The 18,256-nt window shown below is 38.6% G+C and overlaps 1 protein-coding gene across 1 annotated transcript in view; it reads right to left on the bottom strand.

Moving 5' to 3' along the window:
- Positions 1-18,256, bottom strand: part of LOC128897188 (uncharacterized) — an 84,466-nt gene that overhangs the window by 31,105 nt on the left and 35,105 nt on the right. The window contains exons 26-45 of the mRNA XM_054161252.1: positions 17,800-17,958; positions 16,534-16,714; positions 15,898-16,109; positions 15,187-15,375; positions 14,203-14,342; positions 13,889-14,051; positions 13,695-13,781; positions 12,580-12,699; positions 11,628-11,848; positions 9,912-10,105; positions 9,459-9,761; positions 8,433-8,662; positions 7,623-7,784; positions 6,770-6,847; positions 5,180-5,365; positions 3,289-3,639; positions 2,989-3,120; positions 1,926-2,075; positions 1,353-1,469; positions 384-557 (exon numbers count right to left, since the gene is read on the bottom strand). Coding sequence (XP_054017227.1) covers positions 384-557; positions 1,353-1,469; positions 1,926-2,075; positions 2,989-3,120; positions 3,289-3,639; positions 5,180-5,365; positions 6,770-6,847; positions 7,623-7,784; positions 8,433-8,662; positions 9,459-9,761; positions 9,912-10,105; positions 11,628-11,848; positions 12,580-12,699; positions 13,695-13,781; positions 13,889-14,051; positions 14,203-14,342; positions 15,187-15,375; positions 15,898-16,109; positions 16,534-16,714; positions 17,800-17,958 — 3,549 coding nt within the window. The remainder of the gene's footprint in view (positions 1-383; positions 558-1,352; positions 1,470-1,925; positions 2,076-2,988; positions 3,121-3,288; positions 3,640-5,179; positions 5,366-6,769; positions 6,848-7,622; positions 7,785-8,432; positions 8,663-9,458; positions 9,762-9,911; positions 10,106-11,627; positions 11,849-12,579; positions 12,700-13,694; positions 13,782-13,888; positions 14,052-14,202; positions 14,343-15,186; positions 15,376-15,897; positions 16,110-16,533; positions 16,715-17,799; positions 17,959-18,256) is intronic.

Below are 18,256 nucleotides of genomic sequence, written 5' to 3'. Positions count from 1 at the left end.
TGCAAACTGCCAGTATTTACCAGGTAATAGATACTCCGGTGCTTTCAAGAAAATAGCACTTAAAGAAGTACTGCTTTAAGTATAAAATCCCCTTAAAGGCCACAGGAGAAATACTGCAATTCCTGATTCAACATGCTGCAATTCTCCTGTAGAGTTACAGTATCAACACCACACACTATGCCAACATTGATCAGAATGCAATCATCTGGTACAAAAAGAAGTTTTTTTGTTTCAGCAGTTCAGCTTTTAGCCATCCATAGTTTTTAAGTATCAGAATGTCTGGGTCCCTCCTGCACCTTACAAAACAGTAGTTTTCATTCAGGCCATGGGCTTGAATCATAATAAAGGACAAAAATATTAATGAAAAAAAGCCCCAAACCCACCTGTAAAGATGATGGGACTCTGGCCTGCAGCAGCCATGGCCAATTATGATGGAAATTCCCAGTTATGTTGGTACTTGTTTCAAACTCCTGCATTTGTCCTTCAAGAATTGTTGGGTGAGCACCATAATACACTTTCATACTAAAGCTCTTGATCACTTTCAGGTTCAAGGCAGTCTGTGTGCAATAGAGGTAAGCCATGAAAAAGTAACTTTGTAAAAGTTAAAGGTGCTGCTAGTCAGGGTTCTTTCTTTGGTTCAGGCATTATCATCATCTACACAGCATAGTTACAGATGTCCCTTTTATTTTTGCAAGGCAGCATTTTATTAACACATTCTCCAGTATAGCCATGCCTTAACTTAGTTCAACTAGTATAACGATCAATAAGGAGTAAGTATTGTGCTGCAGACTTGTGAATCTTGGACAAAAAAGGTAATTAGAGTCTGGGAGGAAAATACCATTTGGAATGCAACCAGTGACATTTTATCAGCAGCCAGCTGTCTAGTCTATGCAAGGTACACTGCAGATTTACCAGAAAGATCAGCCATCGGCCCTCTTCCTGCAGTGCATGCTGCAAGCTGTGGCTTAGGCCATTCATACACCAGGAGCCAACCTCCAGCCTCTTGATTTCTATGAAAAGTTCTGGTCCAACAAGCTGTTTTGTAGCAATTACCTTTCTCTCCTGTCTAAACCTTGACTGTGAAGCAGTATTATGAAGCAACTTTGAAATCTGTGCTACAATCTCATGCAAGATGGCATAACAGAAAATATGATGAAGCTGCCCAAGTTAACTGAACGAGTAAAATTCTCATCACTTTGACAGAGTAACAAAAATTTTACCCAAATAGTAAATGCACAAAGTCACATCTACACCCTCTGTTCTTTGCCACCTGACTTCTACAGCTGCTGCTTCCAGCATGGCCTGATTCCAGGCTGGACTCGAGTCTCCCCTGTCACTGTCTGATAACTTACCTGCAACTCAATCCTGTCTTTGATTTGCAATGTCTTCAGTGCCTCTATGTTATGAGTAAGTTTGTAGTTAAGAGACACAACATCCAAATTCTGGACAAAGCTGAGTTCTTCTGTAATCTGTTCAGTCCAAATAAAACATGTCAGAAATTAACTGGCACATCTCCGACACTGAGACTGCTTAGATGAATTATAATTATTATACTAATTATACATTAGACTAAAATTATGACAAATAGTAAAAAATTACGGTGAAAAAATAATTTCATGTTATAATCCACATCTTTGTACTGTGAAAGGGAATGTACTGCACCAAGAGAGTTGGTAAGAAAGGTTTGATAGGGTTTGAAACGAGATTGTGGATCATTGCTGCTGCCCAATTTTTTGGCAGATTGCAGAGGAGTGGCTGAAAGACTTTTTTGTTTAACTAAGGCCTGTAAAACCAAACCACCAGCTGCCCAGGATTCCTGAGAGGGCCTCATGCACAGCACTTTCACATGGAGAAAGTAGTTACCAAACCAATTAGCACTCTTTAACCATTGCTTCACATCTTACTGACATGGAGAAGACACTTACTTGCTTGCTGTTCACACAGAAATGAATCAGTCTTTTATAGAAGTGGCTGTTCTTTTCTGATACCACATCAACTAACGTTCTTGCAGGAATGCCGATGTCTGCAAATCCTTGAATGTTATGGGTGAACACCACATCCAGCTCTTGTCTCTCCTGTTAATATTTCACAGCACATCTAGCAAAGCATGTGTAGAACCCAAAGCTTGCTCCCATATACAATTCAAACCAGAGACTGAGCAAATCTGTCTGTCCTACATTTAATGCTAATTAAACTCAAATTGCATGGAACTTAAGAGAAGTTACAGCGGGAAAGAGAAAAAAGTCAAACTGAAGAGACAGGGAAAAAAAACCACATTCAGCCATGAGGGGAAAAGGTGTAAAAGGTGTAAACGTTTCTCCCTGGTGGAAAAGAACTCCCGCTAGCTTATCTGTTTCTTCAGAGCACAGAATTTACTAGTTATGGCAAGAAAGTGAATTATCACAAGGAAGAAGACACTTCTGTGTGCACTATCCTCTCCTGCAACTGATGACAAGAGAAGCTGAACTTGTACCTGCCAACAGGACAGCAACAGACCACAGCCTCTCTTGTGCTGTTGTTGTACAAAAGAAAGCAGCAACAGTGTCTCAATTAATCACTGCCTATGATTTTGTAATGTGAATCACAGTGACTACTCTGTAAATCACAATGCTGTTTCTTCTTTTGCCTGCTGTATACTTTCCTGGTGAATGAAGAGTGTTATAGTGGAGTACCTGCGGATACCTAGAGCGGTATCAGCACCTGTGGCTTTGCATGTCTTATCATACCTGCCACGTAATGTAAGGCATACCAAATAGTAAAACGCAAAATAAACAAACAGACAAACCATAACAAGCAAGCAATTCAAGAAGCGCCACAGCCTGCATCCTATGATCCTACTCCTCTATTTTACTGCACATTAAAGGTGCCAGGTTTTATTTTTTTCTGGTATATATTACAAAAACATGACTATTTGTCCCCAGGAAAATAGTTTAGAGTACTTCACTCAGTACTTTGTACAAGCAGGCTAACAGTCTGCAGGACACTTACATCAGTGACTTTTAGTATAAGGAGTCCTTGTAATTTACTTTCATCAATAGTGATCAATGTCTGTGAATCTAGTTTCACTCCATCCATCAAAACATAGCCTGAACCATCAACTTTTAGTGGTGCTCCAAGATCCTGTACAAGCAGAAAAAATAAATATTTTAAAACTTCACCACTTTCAGACTTGCCTACAGATACACTAGACATGTGAAACCTTTTATTTGACTGCAGTATGTGCAAGGATCCTGGTTTAGATGTATAAATTAATGAGAAAAAAGAAAAGAAAAAAAATCCTTCCAATACCTGAATTGTTTGGCATTTGTTTTCTATAAACATTTTCCACTGAAGCTTATTTTCAGGGTAGAAGTCCCCATTCATTTGAAGGTCACAAGCATCCAATTTCACTCCTATTCCAATATGGTATTTTAGTTGTTTTTGTGCAGTGATAGACAACTTATTGTCTCTTGGGATTGTCTTCAGTTGAGGAAGATTATGCCTGAACTGAATTTCCAGTGTAATTTTTGGCTTGCACTCTGCTGTCACTTCAAGATGGGCAGTCTTGCCTTCCGTTTCGAGGAGACAGAGAAGTTCTGCTTGGCACTTGTCTTTCTGAACAGATCCTGTGAGCCGTGACTGAGTTGGAATACTGAGACCCTGTCAGGATTTAAAGAAATAAAATCCTTTGGGTTATACATGCCCTTGTCAAACAAACCAGCCCATAAAACTAGTAGGCCTAACAGGCATTCTTGCATCTGGTATTATATTTTTTAATACTAACATTTTGAGTTTGCTTTGTGCAACTGCTCACTCTCATGTTCTCAAAGTACTGACAAACACACTGAAAATTGTATTTTAAATATTTGAAGTGGTTTTCATTCTCTCTTCACTATGGATGAGACAGAAATTTTGGGGTTTATGTTGCTACTTTGTAGTTGAATAAATTGGAACTAAGCAGTTAAAACCAACTTCTACTTTGATAAAAAAAGACAGACCAGGGAATATATATATCCTTTGGCAAACAGTTCAAACTAAAACTGCAGTTCAGCCTTAGATGGCAGTCTTGGACTGCGAAGGCAACAAGCAGCAGCGACTGAGCTAATCTCAGTCTCTGGGAGCACCTATGAACAGGATACATTAGACATTTTCTTTGCCTAATGCTGTAAGACAGAAGCATCTTTAGAGTGGCATCCAACACTCAGTTGTTTTAGCCAAAACCCTATGTGCCCTGCATTTGATCCTGAATCTCTCTTTTAAAAGCCAAGAGCTACCTGCAGAAGCTGACATTCTGTTTCTGCTTCCAGTGTCCATTCAGCTTTCTTCTGAATACAGAAATCTCCTCTAGCTTTAAGTTTACATTTGCCAGCCTGCAGTAATAAAATGCCCTCAGTGGTGGAGTCTGTGGCTGCAGATAACAGGACTGAGTTTTCAAAAGGCAGCCCAAGCTGGCTCAGCCAGTGAACTGAATGCCTGAGCATCCCTTGGAGTTTATATTTGTGTTCACAGGAAGTGTCTATCTGCACATCAAGTGTTCTGCCATCACACTGGAGGTTCATTAACAAGCCAATGTTGCAGATGTTCTGTTGGAACGAGCCCCCAAAGGCTACAGCATGAGGCAATCCCATCCTCTGCAACAGAGAAGATTATACAATTTAAAGCAAATAAGGCAAAGCAACTGTCTTCCTAATTAGTTTCTCAGTAGTAAGAAAGCCTTTCTTCTTTCTGAACCAATATTCTTTTGAAAGGACCATACAAGACAGCTTTTATTTCACAGAGAAATCCATGCAACAGGAGAAAAAGAAACAAAAAATAAATGGCATGGGAAAAAAAAAAGAATCTTACAACAGTGGTTTTGTAAGCACTGTAGAAGTTTGTAATTCCAAAGAGAATCTCCAAAATTTCAAACAGGAAGGAAATACTTTTCACTAGATTCTAGGACAAAAGCTCATTGTAATTAAAAAAAACTATTATTAAGCAACTATTTTATGGCAACAGCAGTAACATCTCCCATTGTATTACTCAAAGACTTATCTTCAAATACACTCCTGCAAGTCTTCTGACTCATTGCTCTGCCACAACAACTTCCATAAGAAAAACTGTCCCTTCCCTAAATAATTGTGTGAGGAGCAATTTATCTATAACTCTTGATCTGAAATACAGAGACTATAACGTCATAGAGGAAATAATCCAGGCTTACCTGTAGAGTGTCACACTTGTTTCTAAAGGTAAGTGCCCATTTTGTATCTGTTTCATTACTTGCCAGGCTCACTTCTCCATCAACTTTCAAACTGCAAAGCCCAAGGACAACAGCAAGCATGCCCTTATACTTGTCACTTCTTATGGCTGACACCTTCACTTGGTTCTCTCTGGCAATTCCCAGAGACTGAAGCAAAGGAAAAGAATGCTGGAAATCAATTTCTAAATGAGGGTGAATGTTAGCAGTGGCATGGACTTGCAAGCAGGCAAAGGCGTCAGGAAAAGAAACATATCCAAAGAAGGTGCCAGTAAAGTTGCTGGTAAACATTGACCCATTCAGTGAAACTCTTGCTGGAGTCTGAAAAATTAAGCAAAATCATTGTCAAGTTTGTTTTCTTGTCAGGCCATACACTGGTTTTAAATGCTCATGTTACTGAAAGAGAACAATTTCCCTTCTACCATTTTGTATTCATCCTACATATTTATAAATGCCTAAGCAAATGGAGAGATAGCCTTCATTTGAGAGCTCCATAACAAAAAGAACAGAAAAAAAGCCCAACTCCACAACAATTACTAACATGAGAAAAATCAACTATTGCTTTTACTGTCCCCACCTCTGGTTTTAGTATAAGTAAATAGAGCTCTGTCACTGTGAGAATGTGTTCAGCTCCTAGCAGCAGTGAAAGTGTTAATGCATATTGCATCCACGTTATACAAGGGGAGAACTGAAATGTGTTTGCCTTTTATGTCATTAGAACACACATGGGAATCAGAGTTGGTGGTTATTGTCTTTCTAGAGACAAACATAACCTTCTGTAATGTCACTCTCAGATGTTTTTAACACATTCTTTAAAATCTATCAGATTATAAAATGTATCTCCAACAGTTCAAGTGCCACAGGGACTTTCACAAACAAATGGTTAGCTAGAAAGAACAGAAAACTTCAAAGTAAACCATGCAATTCTCAGCTTATGCCTCCAATGCTCCCTTGTCCAATTTGTATTAGGTCAGCTGCTCAATAAAAAACAAGACCATTTACATGAGTTCAGTTCTAACTGACAAGAGTTACAGTTTGGAGACTTCAGCTAGAAACATTGATATGACTTTCACCTTTTACCTGGTGCACATCTCTTATCTGCTTTACATTAGTTTTCTGCTAGGTGCAAGTTCTTGCACTGAGCTCTGAAACAGCACAACTTGATTATTTGCTGTTGGACACAGGAATATCACCTTTAAAACTGCACCTGTTGGCCCCTAAACATCTCTTAGCTCTACTTCATACTCTGTGCTTGGTGCACAGCTGTGCAATAAAGATCTAAATCTGTATCACCTGAATGCAAGCCTGTTGACAATTATGATGTAGACCAAACAATCTGCTGCATGATGGTGAAACTGAGTGCAACCTTATTCATTGACTTGTAGTTTTTGATGATCTGTCTGTATATGTGAATAAGGAAGTAAAAATATCTGAAAGTGTGTGCAAAGCTTCCAGCTAACTCAAATCCATTTCTACATCTTTGACACCTTTCAGTACTAGTGATCATTAAGACAGTAGGTTGTTGACAGCAGAGTTTATAAATGAAACCAGTACCTCAAAATGATGAAATGTAATTACTCCATCACAAAGGCCAGAAAGTTGCTTGTTAGCCAATTCTCCACTGCAAGCAACCTGTTGGCATTATCAACAAAGCAGATTCAGAGCATGAAGAAAAGCAGAGAGGACTATAATACAAAGGAACAGCAAAAAAGCTGCTTTCAGGATAAAAAGCATGAAGATACTAAAACACTGTTTTAAGAAACAGATCAAAAATCAGAGATTGTTTTAAAAAAGATAAACAGATTAATGGATTTGAGGTTAAATCATGTCTTTAATCTTGCATTATCATGGCAAAATTTTATCAGCATACATAAAGACAGAATACCTTCAAATAGTACGAAACCAGTATTTGCTGACAGAACTATTTTCAATACTCTGGCTGCAGATTTTGACAGGAGATAATGGCATTTCCTATGTTTGGCACAGAAAATACCACTGCCACAAGTAGACAGTGTTTCTAATGCCATCAGCAGCATCCCCTGTTGCAGAAGTGAAGTCCTTGGGAAGTGCTATTGGCTGTATGATAACTATTGCCATTATTAGTCACTGCTGTCAATACCACCCACAAACTGCCCTATGATCCACTGCAAACCCTACTTTAGCAAGATGGAAAAGCTGGGGCAGCATGTTACTGCGCCTGGGCAACACCCACTCCAGTCCCACGACACAAATGTTTTGTTACCCACCACATCCTGAAAACCAAACCTGCTTTTTATTGATAAACAGACAGATTTTAGGCTTTCTCTGCTGGCCTTGTTTGACAAAAATCTCTCTCCCTTCTGAGCTGCTAACTTGCTCTCAAGAAAAAGCTACATCAAATATGCTACATAGTAGAATTTCTGCTAACCTCTAGTACATAAGGAACAGTGTCAAACAGTCCTCCCATGTCATGGTGAAGTGAAAGAGAAATTTCCATAGTACTGCCAGTGGTTTTCTTCTCTATTTCAAATTTGAGCTGTTCCATCTCCACCGTGGCTGTAATCCCTGCAGCAATTTTTTGGGTGAAATTCTATGTACAAAAGAAACCAAATCATGCAAAGAAACAAACAACACCCAGCAACAACTGGAAAAGGGAAGGATTATTTGAGATGCAAAAGAGCTATAAATTTCTCACAGATCGATAGCAGAAATGAAGATAGAAAGAAGAGTGTGCCAAGTAAGTGTCCATGAAATAATCCATTACACTTCCGTGGGTAGTGTTTTCGAAATGGAAAGCCATGCTAAACAGTCTTCTGCTCGTTAGCAGACATCCAAAGAATGACAGGAGAAGTAGTTAAATCCAGCAGCAGATGCAGTACCTAGGCTCACTGAAACCTACCTGATAGCTATGTACATCAGGCCTAGCAGTTTACTTCCCATTTATAGGGGAAAAATAAAATAGAACTAAATTCCTCTTTCTACACAGCAATGTACTTTGCTTAAATAAGAACTGGGTGTAGTATCTCATTTAGTCCAGATTCAGGTCCAAGACTCTAGATGACAACTACACAGTATGAAAACAAGCCAAAACCCATTTCTTTCACATAGTACTTTAATACACATTCATATCAGTACCTCTGAAAAAAAGGAGATGTTTGTGGAATAGTGCACAGGAATAAGCTACAGTTACTAGAAAATTTTCTCACAGAAATTACATTAGAGGCAGAACTCCTCTTACCTCATAATAGCCAGCAGCTTCCACAATAAAAGGGATACCATGTTCCTTTATCTTTGAGATGTTGTGCTTTAAACTCACGCACAGTTGGGATTTAGGAGGCTCTGTGGACAGTCTGTGACTTCCAAACACAGCAGTAATGCTTTCACTGCCACTCTGTAGGGCTATTGTAATGGTGTGATTCCTTATGTCGTGGTCACACATGGCAGTAAGAAAGCCATCCAAGGGCAATCCTACCGACAGGGAAGGAAAGAAACTCAACACAATACTTCTGGGTTGCCATTGTAAAACACAGAGAAGATGTATTACAGATTAAGGGAAGCCGTCTTTCATTTTTTTGTAAGAAAAGACAGTCTGTTTTAAAGTGCAATCAGCCAGTTAGCTGCACTTACTGGTAATTTTAGTATGAAAGAAACATAACCTACCATAAGAAAATCACATTTCAAAAAGGATTGTTAAATTAAAATCTGGCAGGCACTTTGGAAGCCAAGGATATTATGTTTTATTTAATAAAGGATATCTGTCAATGGGTATTGTGTCCAATTCCAGTAATCAGCTGTTAGAAAGTTTCAAAACAGATTTCTTCAGTCTGAAGTGCCACAGGTAATACGCCAGGTTGAAACTATTTGTGACTTCAGCTTATGAAAACCTTTGGTTTTGCTTAGTAAACAGTGCTTGCCATATTTTAGTCTTCACTGTGATGTATTCACTGACTTTCAATGTTTCAATTCTGGTCCAAACCAAAACAGGCATAAAAACATGCTTAGAGGAACTGCTCAGCATGCAGGAATACAAATGTACAAGACAGACATCATCTACTCTGAAGTAGTTCAAAGAGTTTTAAAGCCCTTTAGTATCCATTTTATTGTATTTTCTCGAGAATATTAAAAAGAATGTTTCTAAGACAGGATCACATTTTGTTCTGCTGTGAGCAAATGCAGATCATCTATTTCTACTTGTCTGCACTCATTCAGGTAAATTCACCTTGCCACCTTGTTATACCATGCCAAGTCAGAGTTTTCCTCATACCTGCATTTTGTAAAAAGCTGCTATTATGTGTGAAAGTCCCACTGACTCTGCTGTGCCCATGACTCATGATATTGGAAAAATCTAGAGAGAGGGCTTTTTCATCCACCTGGATGCTAGCTAGTAGCCTTTTTATCTCTTTACTCAGCTCAAGGTGTCCTTTGATTTTGGCCTCCATTGGGATTGCTTGACTCCCATTCTGAAACACAGCAAAAGTGATATTGTGTATGGTGGTATTCCCAAACACATTTCTGTTCCTCAGATGGAGTCCATACACTGTTTTGTTGACCACCACATTGATGTTACCTGTAACAGGCAGAAATATTACTGTCAAGAAAATCCTTTGGGAGAGAAATAACCAGAATTATATAAGCAACATAAAAAGTAATCATTAAAATTAAGAAGCTTCCCTAAATAGCAGCAGACTTAGCGGCAAAACACAAACTAGAACCCTACCATCATGACTGTTGGCTTTGCACTTCAGTAATCCATTCAGAGAAAGAAGATGAGGTATGGCTTTTAATCCCTCAAATGTGTGTTGTACTCTTCCATTCAGGGACAAAACAAAACCAACTTTCTGTTCCCTGGCTCCCATGAAATCCACATGAAGCCTATTTTCATTAAGTTTCATCTCAGAAGACATCAAAAGTCTAAAAAGATAGAGATAAAATTTGCTAGTAAGAACTTCTTATGTTTCACTCATGACTGTCAAGGCAAACCTTCTCTCACTCAAAGCAGCATCAGTGATAGCTAAGTATCTCCAAGTGTGGAGACTCCACAGACTACCTGGGCACTTGTTCCGTGCTGTGAACCAGAGAATCAGATGCCTTGCAATAAATATATGCTATTCACCAGACATTTATAAACTATTCACTAAACCCTCAGAGATTGGCAGACTGATTTTTTCTTTCACATTTCTTGGATGCTTTTGTTACAATTTTAAACAGCAATGCCATCTGAGTTTAGGACATGAACCAACAACTGTTTTTTTGTATCCTGGCCATGAGTTGAAGTAGTGGAGAGACAGCTCGACCTTTCAAGGAAACCTGCTGGAGCAACAAGAATTTTCAGTGTTTCAAGTGTAAGACTAAGACACAAATTTTCAGAATGCCTTCAACAAACTTCCCATGGAAATATTTGGCTTTCTAGACTCAAATATGCCACACAAAATACCTAAAAGTGAGGTAATCACAGTTTCATAGTTAGATATTCCTCCTAGAAAATGATGATGAGTAAAACCTCAGTGAAAATCCACCTGATGGGAAGAACTGAACTGAAAATCAGGGAAGTGAGGTTTGTTTCATCAGTCAGCCATTCAAGGCCATACAGATTGCATCTTTTTTATTATTTTTTTTTCTCTCTTTTTTCCTCCCTGTGAAATAAATCCCACATAAATCGCAAATCCAGAAATGTTAAGTGTTCTGTTCTACTTCCCCTGCAATGAGCTGCAATAAATTGCTTTTACAACCTATCCTGGTATTTAAACAAGTGATTGCACTATTGGAAGCCCAGAACTGCCAGTAAGCTGCAGAAACACGTTGGATATTTTCCTTGAATCTTTTGTCTTATTTTTAATTTTACTAGCAAATCTAATGAGCTTCAGTTAAATTGTAGTAACTTCTGATTTCTTTAACTGTGCCTCCTCACTTTCCTTATTCCACCCAACTCGTAAACTGCAAAACACTGGGACCTCTACAAAACCATGAACTCCTTCACTGCACACCACTGTAATTATGAAATTTGAAAAATCAGCTGGAAGACAGGTGAAACATGGGAGGGCCAAATTTCTGTTTCCTACCCCTGCCACCACAGAGCTTTTCACAATACTTAGTAAAACTTCACTCTTCCATTGATGTAGCTTGTAAATACTAGTTCCTTACTTCTGAGAGGACAAACAATGGGTGGAAAAAATAAACTGCTAATCTAAACCCAGTATAACAGTACTGCCTGTCCAGTCAAGTTGTGTCTACAGAAAACCCTAGAAAAGTTATTAGAACATGTTAATGTAACTTATTGTATCAATTTATGAAACACAAAGAACAAAAGTATTTCAATAACAGGTATAACACATGACATGGAATTTGCTCAGTGCCTTCTGCTGCAGCTATATTATTTACATTTAAATACATGCGACAGAACACTCATCAGCTCCTCTATTAATCTCCTCTCTACCTTGATGGAAGTATTTTGCCCATGAGCTCAAACTGTATTGATTCTACTAGGTTTGTCAGAATTGTCTGATGGATGAAAGCCCTCAAGTCAACAGCTCTGGCCTTCTTCCTTTTTTCACTGCTCATATCAACCTCCAGCAGCAGCATCTCCCTTCCATGGGAACGAATGTAAAGAGAGCCATTGAAACTGTTTTCACTGTAACTCTTTAGAGCTGCCTGGGCCTACAACGAGAGAAGAAGAAAAAAGAAAAGAAAAAAAAGAACAGTACATTAAGGATCTCAGTTCATAATAGAGAATACTGAAACATCAGTTTGAGGAATATGACTGCAGACAAGTTTGGCCTGGGAAAAAGCAAGGCAGGGAGTGGAAGAGGTGTTTTTAGATTTTTGTCTAACCCATCTAACACTACTTTTATTTATCTATGAAGGTAATAGATAAATGACCTCTCTCCCTTTCTCTCAAGGATGCAGTTAATCCTGGGGACAGAACCTTTTGATTTGGTAGTAAAAGCTACAAGTGACTCCTGATTCTGCATATAAGCCTGTTACCAAGATAGAGTTTTCAACAAAAAAAGTCTGAAATATGCTGAATTGTAAGTACAATTTAACATGACTTTCAGAGTCATCTGAATTTCAGTGAAAACACAAGCCACCTATTCCAGCTTCATGTAGCCATCTACGCAAAATAAACTCTAACCACAGAAAGCTGTTTCCCTAACAATTTACACCTCTTCACTACACAAACTGAATTGCATAGGAGTTGGCCAGCTTTGTAGTATACACACACATTTGTATTCCCATGCCTGAAAGTAATTGTAAAGCAATGCACAGCACAAAGTTCAGCAGCTGCCAGACTAGCATATTCCAAGCAAGAGACTCAACACAGCTCCAAGCATATGACCTTCAAAAGCTGCAAATTCAAGCACGGAGAATTTGGTAATGAGGGAACTGACCTGTGAGGATAGATTCCCGTTGATGACGGTTTTTACACTCACACCATAGTCAAAGCGTTCCAGTTTAGTCTGCTTGGAAAACAGCTCTCCGCTTAGGCCCATTGCTTGTGGCAGCTCAAGCTATTTGACAAAGTAAAATGCAAACATAATCACTGCATTCCCACCAACTTCTTCATGTGATTTGACTGCTGAACTTTTAGCATGAACTGGAGGATAAGCAAAGGTGTGTTTTACCCAATTTTACTGACAAATATATCAAATGCAGAAAAAAGTATGAAAACAAAAGGTCAGTATGTTTGTTACCAGATATTATAGATACAGATTACTATTTGATCTCCAGAAATCCCTAGGGCCTTTGTCAGGGCCAGGATTTTATTGAACTAGAAAGTTTACAAGCATAAAATAACCATAATTCTAAAGACAATGCAGTAAAGCAGCCACCAGGACATGGGAAAAACCAAACCAAAACAAAAAAACATACATGAAAACCACTATACCTGGAATGAATGTGTCACATCCATGTGTAAAAGATGTTGAAAGTCTGCCTTACTGGATTTGTCCTCGTACCTCCCTAAAAACCTGAGAACGTGCTCCTTATTGACCTTCAAGGTAGTCTCAAGCTGATGCTTCACCTATGTGTTGAGAATGTGAATAAGTAAATTGCATTAAGCATCAGCCCTGTGTATTAAGAAAGATGAGAGAAGTCATCCACAGGCATTATGAAAAATTAAAGAGTTGTAAGCTATTACATTATGGTTCAGAATGAAAGATGAGCAAAGCAGGAAAAAAATAACTGCATTTGGTAAGAAAGACAAGAATGAGAACCCTGAATCTGTTTCTCCCCAGTACTTAGTAGTAATAGTAATATTAATGCATAATATTATTTGCAAAATACTGTATTAAGTATTATTGTCAAAATTACCACACAACATAGTATTGTTATACAAAACATTTTATTAGAGAGGCACCGACCACATCATTACCCTCTGAACTTTGTGGTTGCAACATTTGCTTGGTGAGGAACTAAATATCTATAGCAAGTTAGGTCTGAAAAGCCAATAAACTAAACAGGGAGCGAAGCTCTCCTAACTGAATATGATGGGAAATTTACTCACATTTTGGTGACTTTGAGTTAAAATGCATATCTCAACATCTTTGGGAAACAATCTGTAGTTATAAGGATGAGTCAAGTCAGCACAAATCTAAAAGAAATGAGAGGAAATCCAAGGAACATAAGATATATACAGCAAATCACTCATTTCTGGCATTTTTGGTGTGTCAGATTAAAAGAAATTCTTGTATAACTCACATAGGGGTTTTCAGGTTGGTAACCAAGTGTCAGAGTTTGAACTGTTTCATCCACCCCATTTATCAAAACTTTTGTTTCCAAGAAATAGTATTTTTGCTTTTTGTCAACAGTAAATGTCTCCTGAAGAAGGAAGCTCTGCAGTATGGGCACTTTAAAAGGATGCCTGGGACAAAACAAGGAATTGTAAAAGATCAATAGACAAACAGAAATCATGCAGAGGTCAACTTCAAAATTTTGTATTACAGATACCATCAGGGTGTTAGGTAAGCCACATCATTACAACTTCAGAGACAGAAATAATACAAGTACTGAACCTAAAATGGAGGGTTCCACGTTTTTGATAAAGCATCTTCTCCTTCCTCAGCTCTTCTATCTGACCTTCAAATTGCAGCACGACAGGCAGACTTTTATACTCTCTCCATACTGTCTTCACAGAAAAGTTTGTCTTCCTAGGCTGCAATCAAAGCATGAGACAACAAGAAGAAAGGGCAATTGCATCAGATATACTGCATTCATATTCAGGAACATCGATATTGAAACCACATTCTTCATCAGGCTGCAGTGAGGCTTTCATTTCACTAATCAAGCCCTTTCTGCTTCAGTTTAAATCATGATCTCCATTTACATGGCATTAAAAGTAACTTTCGTAGAAAACTGACGTCAGCAGAAGACTAATGACCTATAATGTATCACTTGAGTGGAACCTATTCGCATTAGGAGCAAGCTTCAGCTACGGTTATCAGTAAATTTACACACAAAAAATGCCTTGCTTTTCAAAGCATGGAATGCTATGACTAGAAAAGCACTTTAATCTTTCCTGCAAGGAACTGACCAAACTATCTCCTTGGAGAACAAACGGTTGATCACCCTTCCTGCACTGCAGACATCATAGGGAAAATTATTTCCTGGTTGGAAGGCATGTAGAAGCTAAAACAGGGTAAATGCCTAGGCTTTTACTATGCTCACTAGCAGGCAAGCTATTTTGATTCTCAAAGACAGCAGATTCTTCCATACCTGCCACACATTTGCATCAAAATACAAGTAATCACATCTACATCTCTCTCATCTGTTTGTCCTTTCCTCCCCAACTTTCTGTCTGTAGCTGGCCTCACAAATAAGGGAGAAGTACTCAAAACTACAAGAGATTAGTTTTTATTTTCTTTTTGAACCTAGTTTTACATTGCAGGTTGTCAGACAGAAATAGAAGCAGCAGCAGAAGTGTTTAAGTTCCACACTAGCAGTAACAGCTCTCAGGACAGTGGCAGACCTGAAAAACAAAGACTCTATTTCTTTCTTACCGTTGACAGATTTTGATAGCTGGCTGTGAAGTTAAATTCCTGTTTTGAGCTCTTTATCTTAAAGCAGAGAAATTTGTCTCGTTCATTATTCTCCAGATGAATCTCACTCTTCACAAGCTGATTCCACAGAGATACCATTTCACTATAGCTGTGCAAAACACTCCTCCCAAGATGATTAAATGTGGATGCCTGAAAATCAAAGAGAAATAGATTAGCCTGGCTGAGTTAGGACAGACAAAATCCTACAGAGATTAAACGAATGTGTTTTCTTGGGAAAGATCGTTACAAGAACTATTAGGAGCAGGGTGCCAGACTCTCCATTATCAAAACATTCTGAATTGTCATAAACATCTTAAACCTTATTATATCCCTTCTAATGAAAGGGGAGAGAAAAGACTTCCATTTCAAAGAGGGGAGAGATAGTGGTCCTAACATTTTTTCAAAGCTAATACAGAGACCTTGGCTGTGCTGGTTCAGCTGCCCCAAAGGAAGAATAGCTAGCTCATCATTTAAGCACAGTCAATAGACGAACATGGGCATTTCAAGCTCCTCTCTTATAAGCTGGTGCACAGTGCATGAGTTTGTCTAACAAGCTACTTCACACAGCATGCTGAATAAGTGCTATTTCAGTACAACCACAGTTCTATTGGGTATCTATCACAAAGCTCTTTCACCAAAGCCATATACTAAAAGAAGCATCATGTTACTAACCTGCAAGTACTTGGTAGCTGGTGTGTAAATATGAACTTTCCCTTCCTTCTCATTGCCTTGATCTCTATAGAACAGTTCCACTACAAGATTCTTAATGGAGAGAGCTTTTCCTGTTGTCACTTCCATAGTCAGTAAATAAGCAGAATGCTGAGGCTGCTGTAGGTTGTGAGTTGCATACAGATACAGCCACGGAGTGTCTATATTTAAGTAACCTGGAAGGAACGTACATTAAAGCTGGCAGAAAAGTGAGATTTCAAGCTACCTGGATCCCAACTCTGCAATAAAGCTGCTTACAGCTAACTTGCAAGTAAATGGCAAATACAAGGAACACAAAGCCTTCAAAAATGGCAGACAGCACAAGGGACAATGGCCACAAATAGCAGCTAAGGAATTGCTGGAGAGGCTAGGCAGCTAGGCTGTGGAAAGTTGGAGATTCCAAAAACTCAGATAGACCAACCACATCAGATGTGATCTGCTGTTAGAAACAGTCCTGATTTGAGCACAAAGTTGGTCTATGTAATCTCTTTCTATAATTCTGTTACACCCATGCAAAACTACCTCCTAAAACCCCAGCAGCAGCCTTCAGCATCTGGCTTTTCTAATAACAGTCTGGAAAAATAGTTTGTGGTACTTCACCTTCCCAGTTCTTCAGGCCATTTCTGGATGCATCTTTCCACTGCAGCCCAGCCACAAACGGCACATGGTCATTATACTGCACCTCAAATCTGGTGCTGCTCTGTGAATAAACTTGAAAGTTGTGCGAGTGCTGCAGCTGGGTCCTGTAAGTGACTTGCCTTTCCAGAGCTTGCACGGTAAACTGCGAAACAAGTGAAGCAGGATTCAGTCCAGATGGCTGTCTAAGCTAACACACACAGACATAATAGCAGGAAGGTCACAGCTAGTGCCTCTGCTCTACACATTTGCTGTTCACTTTGTAACTTTTCATGTATGCTGACCAATTACAGACTGAGATTTCTTTAATATGCAATTGTTATATCTATTAGAAATTCAAAAAAGAAAATTTCCACTAATTTTTAGACCATTTACACCTTGCTGGACTATAATGCTAGGCCAGTCTATGCTGGGATCACAGACAAATTCTATACTTACAGGTACCCCCTATGGAAATAGAATAATGACAACCCCCCTCAGAAAATTGCTACCTATTCTAAGGTAATAACAGAGAAGACCTGGAAGTTCTAAGAAATAATGCAAACCAGTAATAGTTTCTGTAGCTTCTGTAAGAAAAGCCAAAGGTAAAAGGGTATATCAATAACAATAATTATTTTCTTTCCTTTTGTTACCCATAGAATATGCTTCAAAAGAAGGCATCACCCCCCTCTGAAGCTTTTAATTACATTTTATTACATGGAAAAACTTTCTTCAGAGCCAGGATAGAAATCAATTTATAACTTCCCCCCACCAAAAAAACAACCAAACAAAAAAAAAACAACCCACCACCACCAAAACCAGGTCTGATCTTAGTTCAGCTACTGCATTCCACACCAACTTCCATCTAAATGCTGTAATATTCTAAGTTATTATAACCTGCACCCTCCTTCCCATTGTGAGAGCAATGCAACCTTTGTAAATCTCTGCAGTAATTTTGTATGTGCAAACTCTGCAGAAAAGCCAAGACCACATTATATACAAACCTTTTATAGTATTTGAGAAACTCATCTTCTGCCTTTCTCTTGTTTGTTCTAAATGTCAGTGACCTCTATGTGCCTGGGTTAAAACCATACCTAACTCAAACTTACCAGGTCTGAATGTCTGACATATTATTAATGTGCAATATGGTTAGAAAAAAAGTCTTAATGAACAAATTCAACCCAAACTTTTTCTTAGCTTTTCTATTCAATGCTGAATAGCAAGACCTTCATGTCAAATAATCATGATTACCTCCATGAAATAGTTGACTAGAGATGAACTGGAACTGTTCTTAAATGCTTGGCTGATCAACAGTTTCTTCTTGTTGTTTATTTCATTCCAGTGTTTCCCATAGTTCACTTCCATCTGGGAGGAAAGCCAAGATGCACTTGCTTCATGTTTCAGGTGAACCTAAAGAAGAGAAAACCACCTTTTCCTGTAAGTCTTGCCGTCTGTTTTATTCACTGCTGGTAACTGTGCAATATTCCCACAGCAAGACAAAAGAAGAAATGATTACATTTTCCAAAGGAAAATCATGTTCCAACAGAGGATACAAATTTGGTGTACACAGCCCAAAACTTTAGCCTAAGCACTGCTAGAATAATTGCTTTTCTCAAAAGCTAAAGTAACTGGACTCAGGTACTCTTGAACTAACCCCACATGGATTCACTGTGCAGCTGGTAAGCCTCGCAAGACCGCACTTCATGGG

Source organism: Dryobates pubescens, chromosome 4, assembly GCF_014839835.1.
Source record: "Dryobates pubescens isolate bDryPub1 chromosome 4, bDryPub1.pri, whole genome shotgun sequence".
NCBI classification, from domain to species: domain Eukaryota; kingdom Metazoa; phylum Chordata; class Aves; order Piciformes; family Picidae; genus Dryobates; species Dryobates pubescens.
Note: the sequence above shows the minus strand (reverse complement) of the source record. Positions and strands in the feature narration are given on the sequence as shown.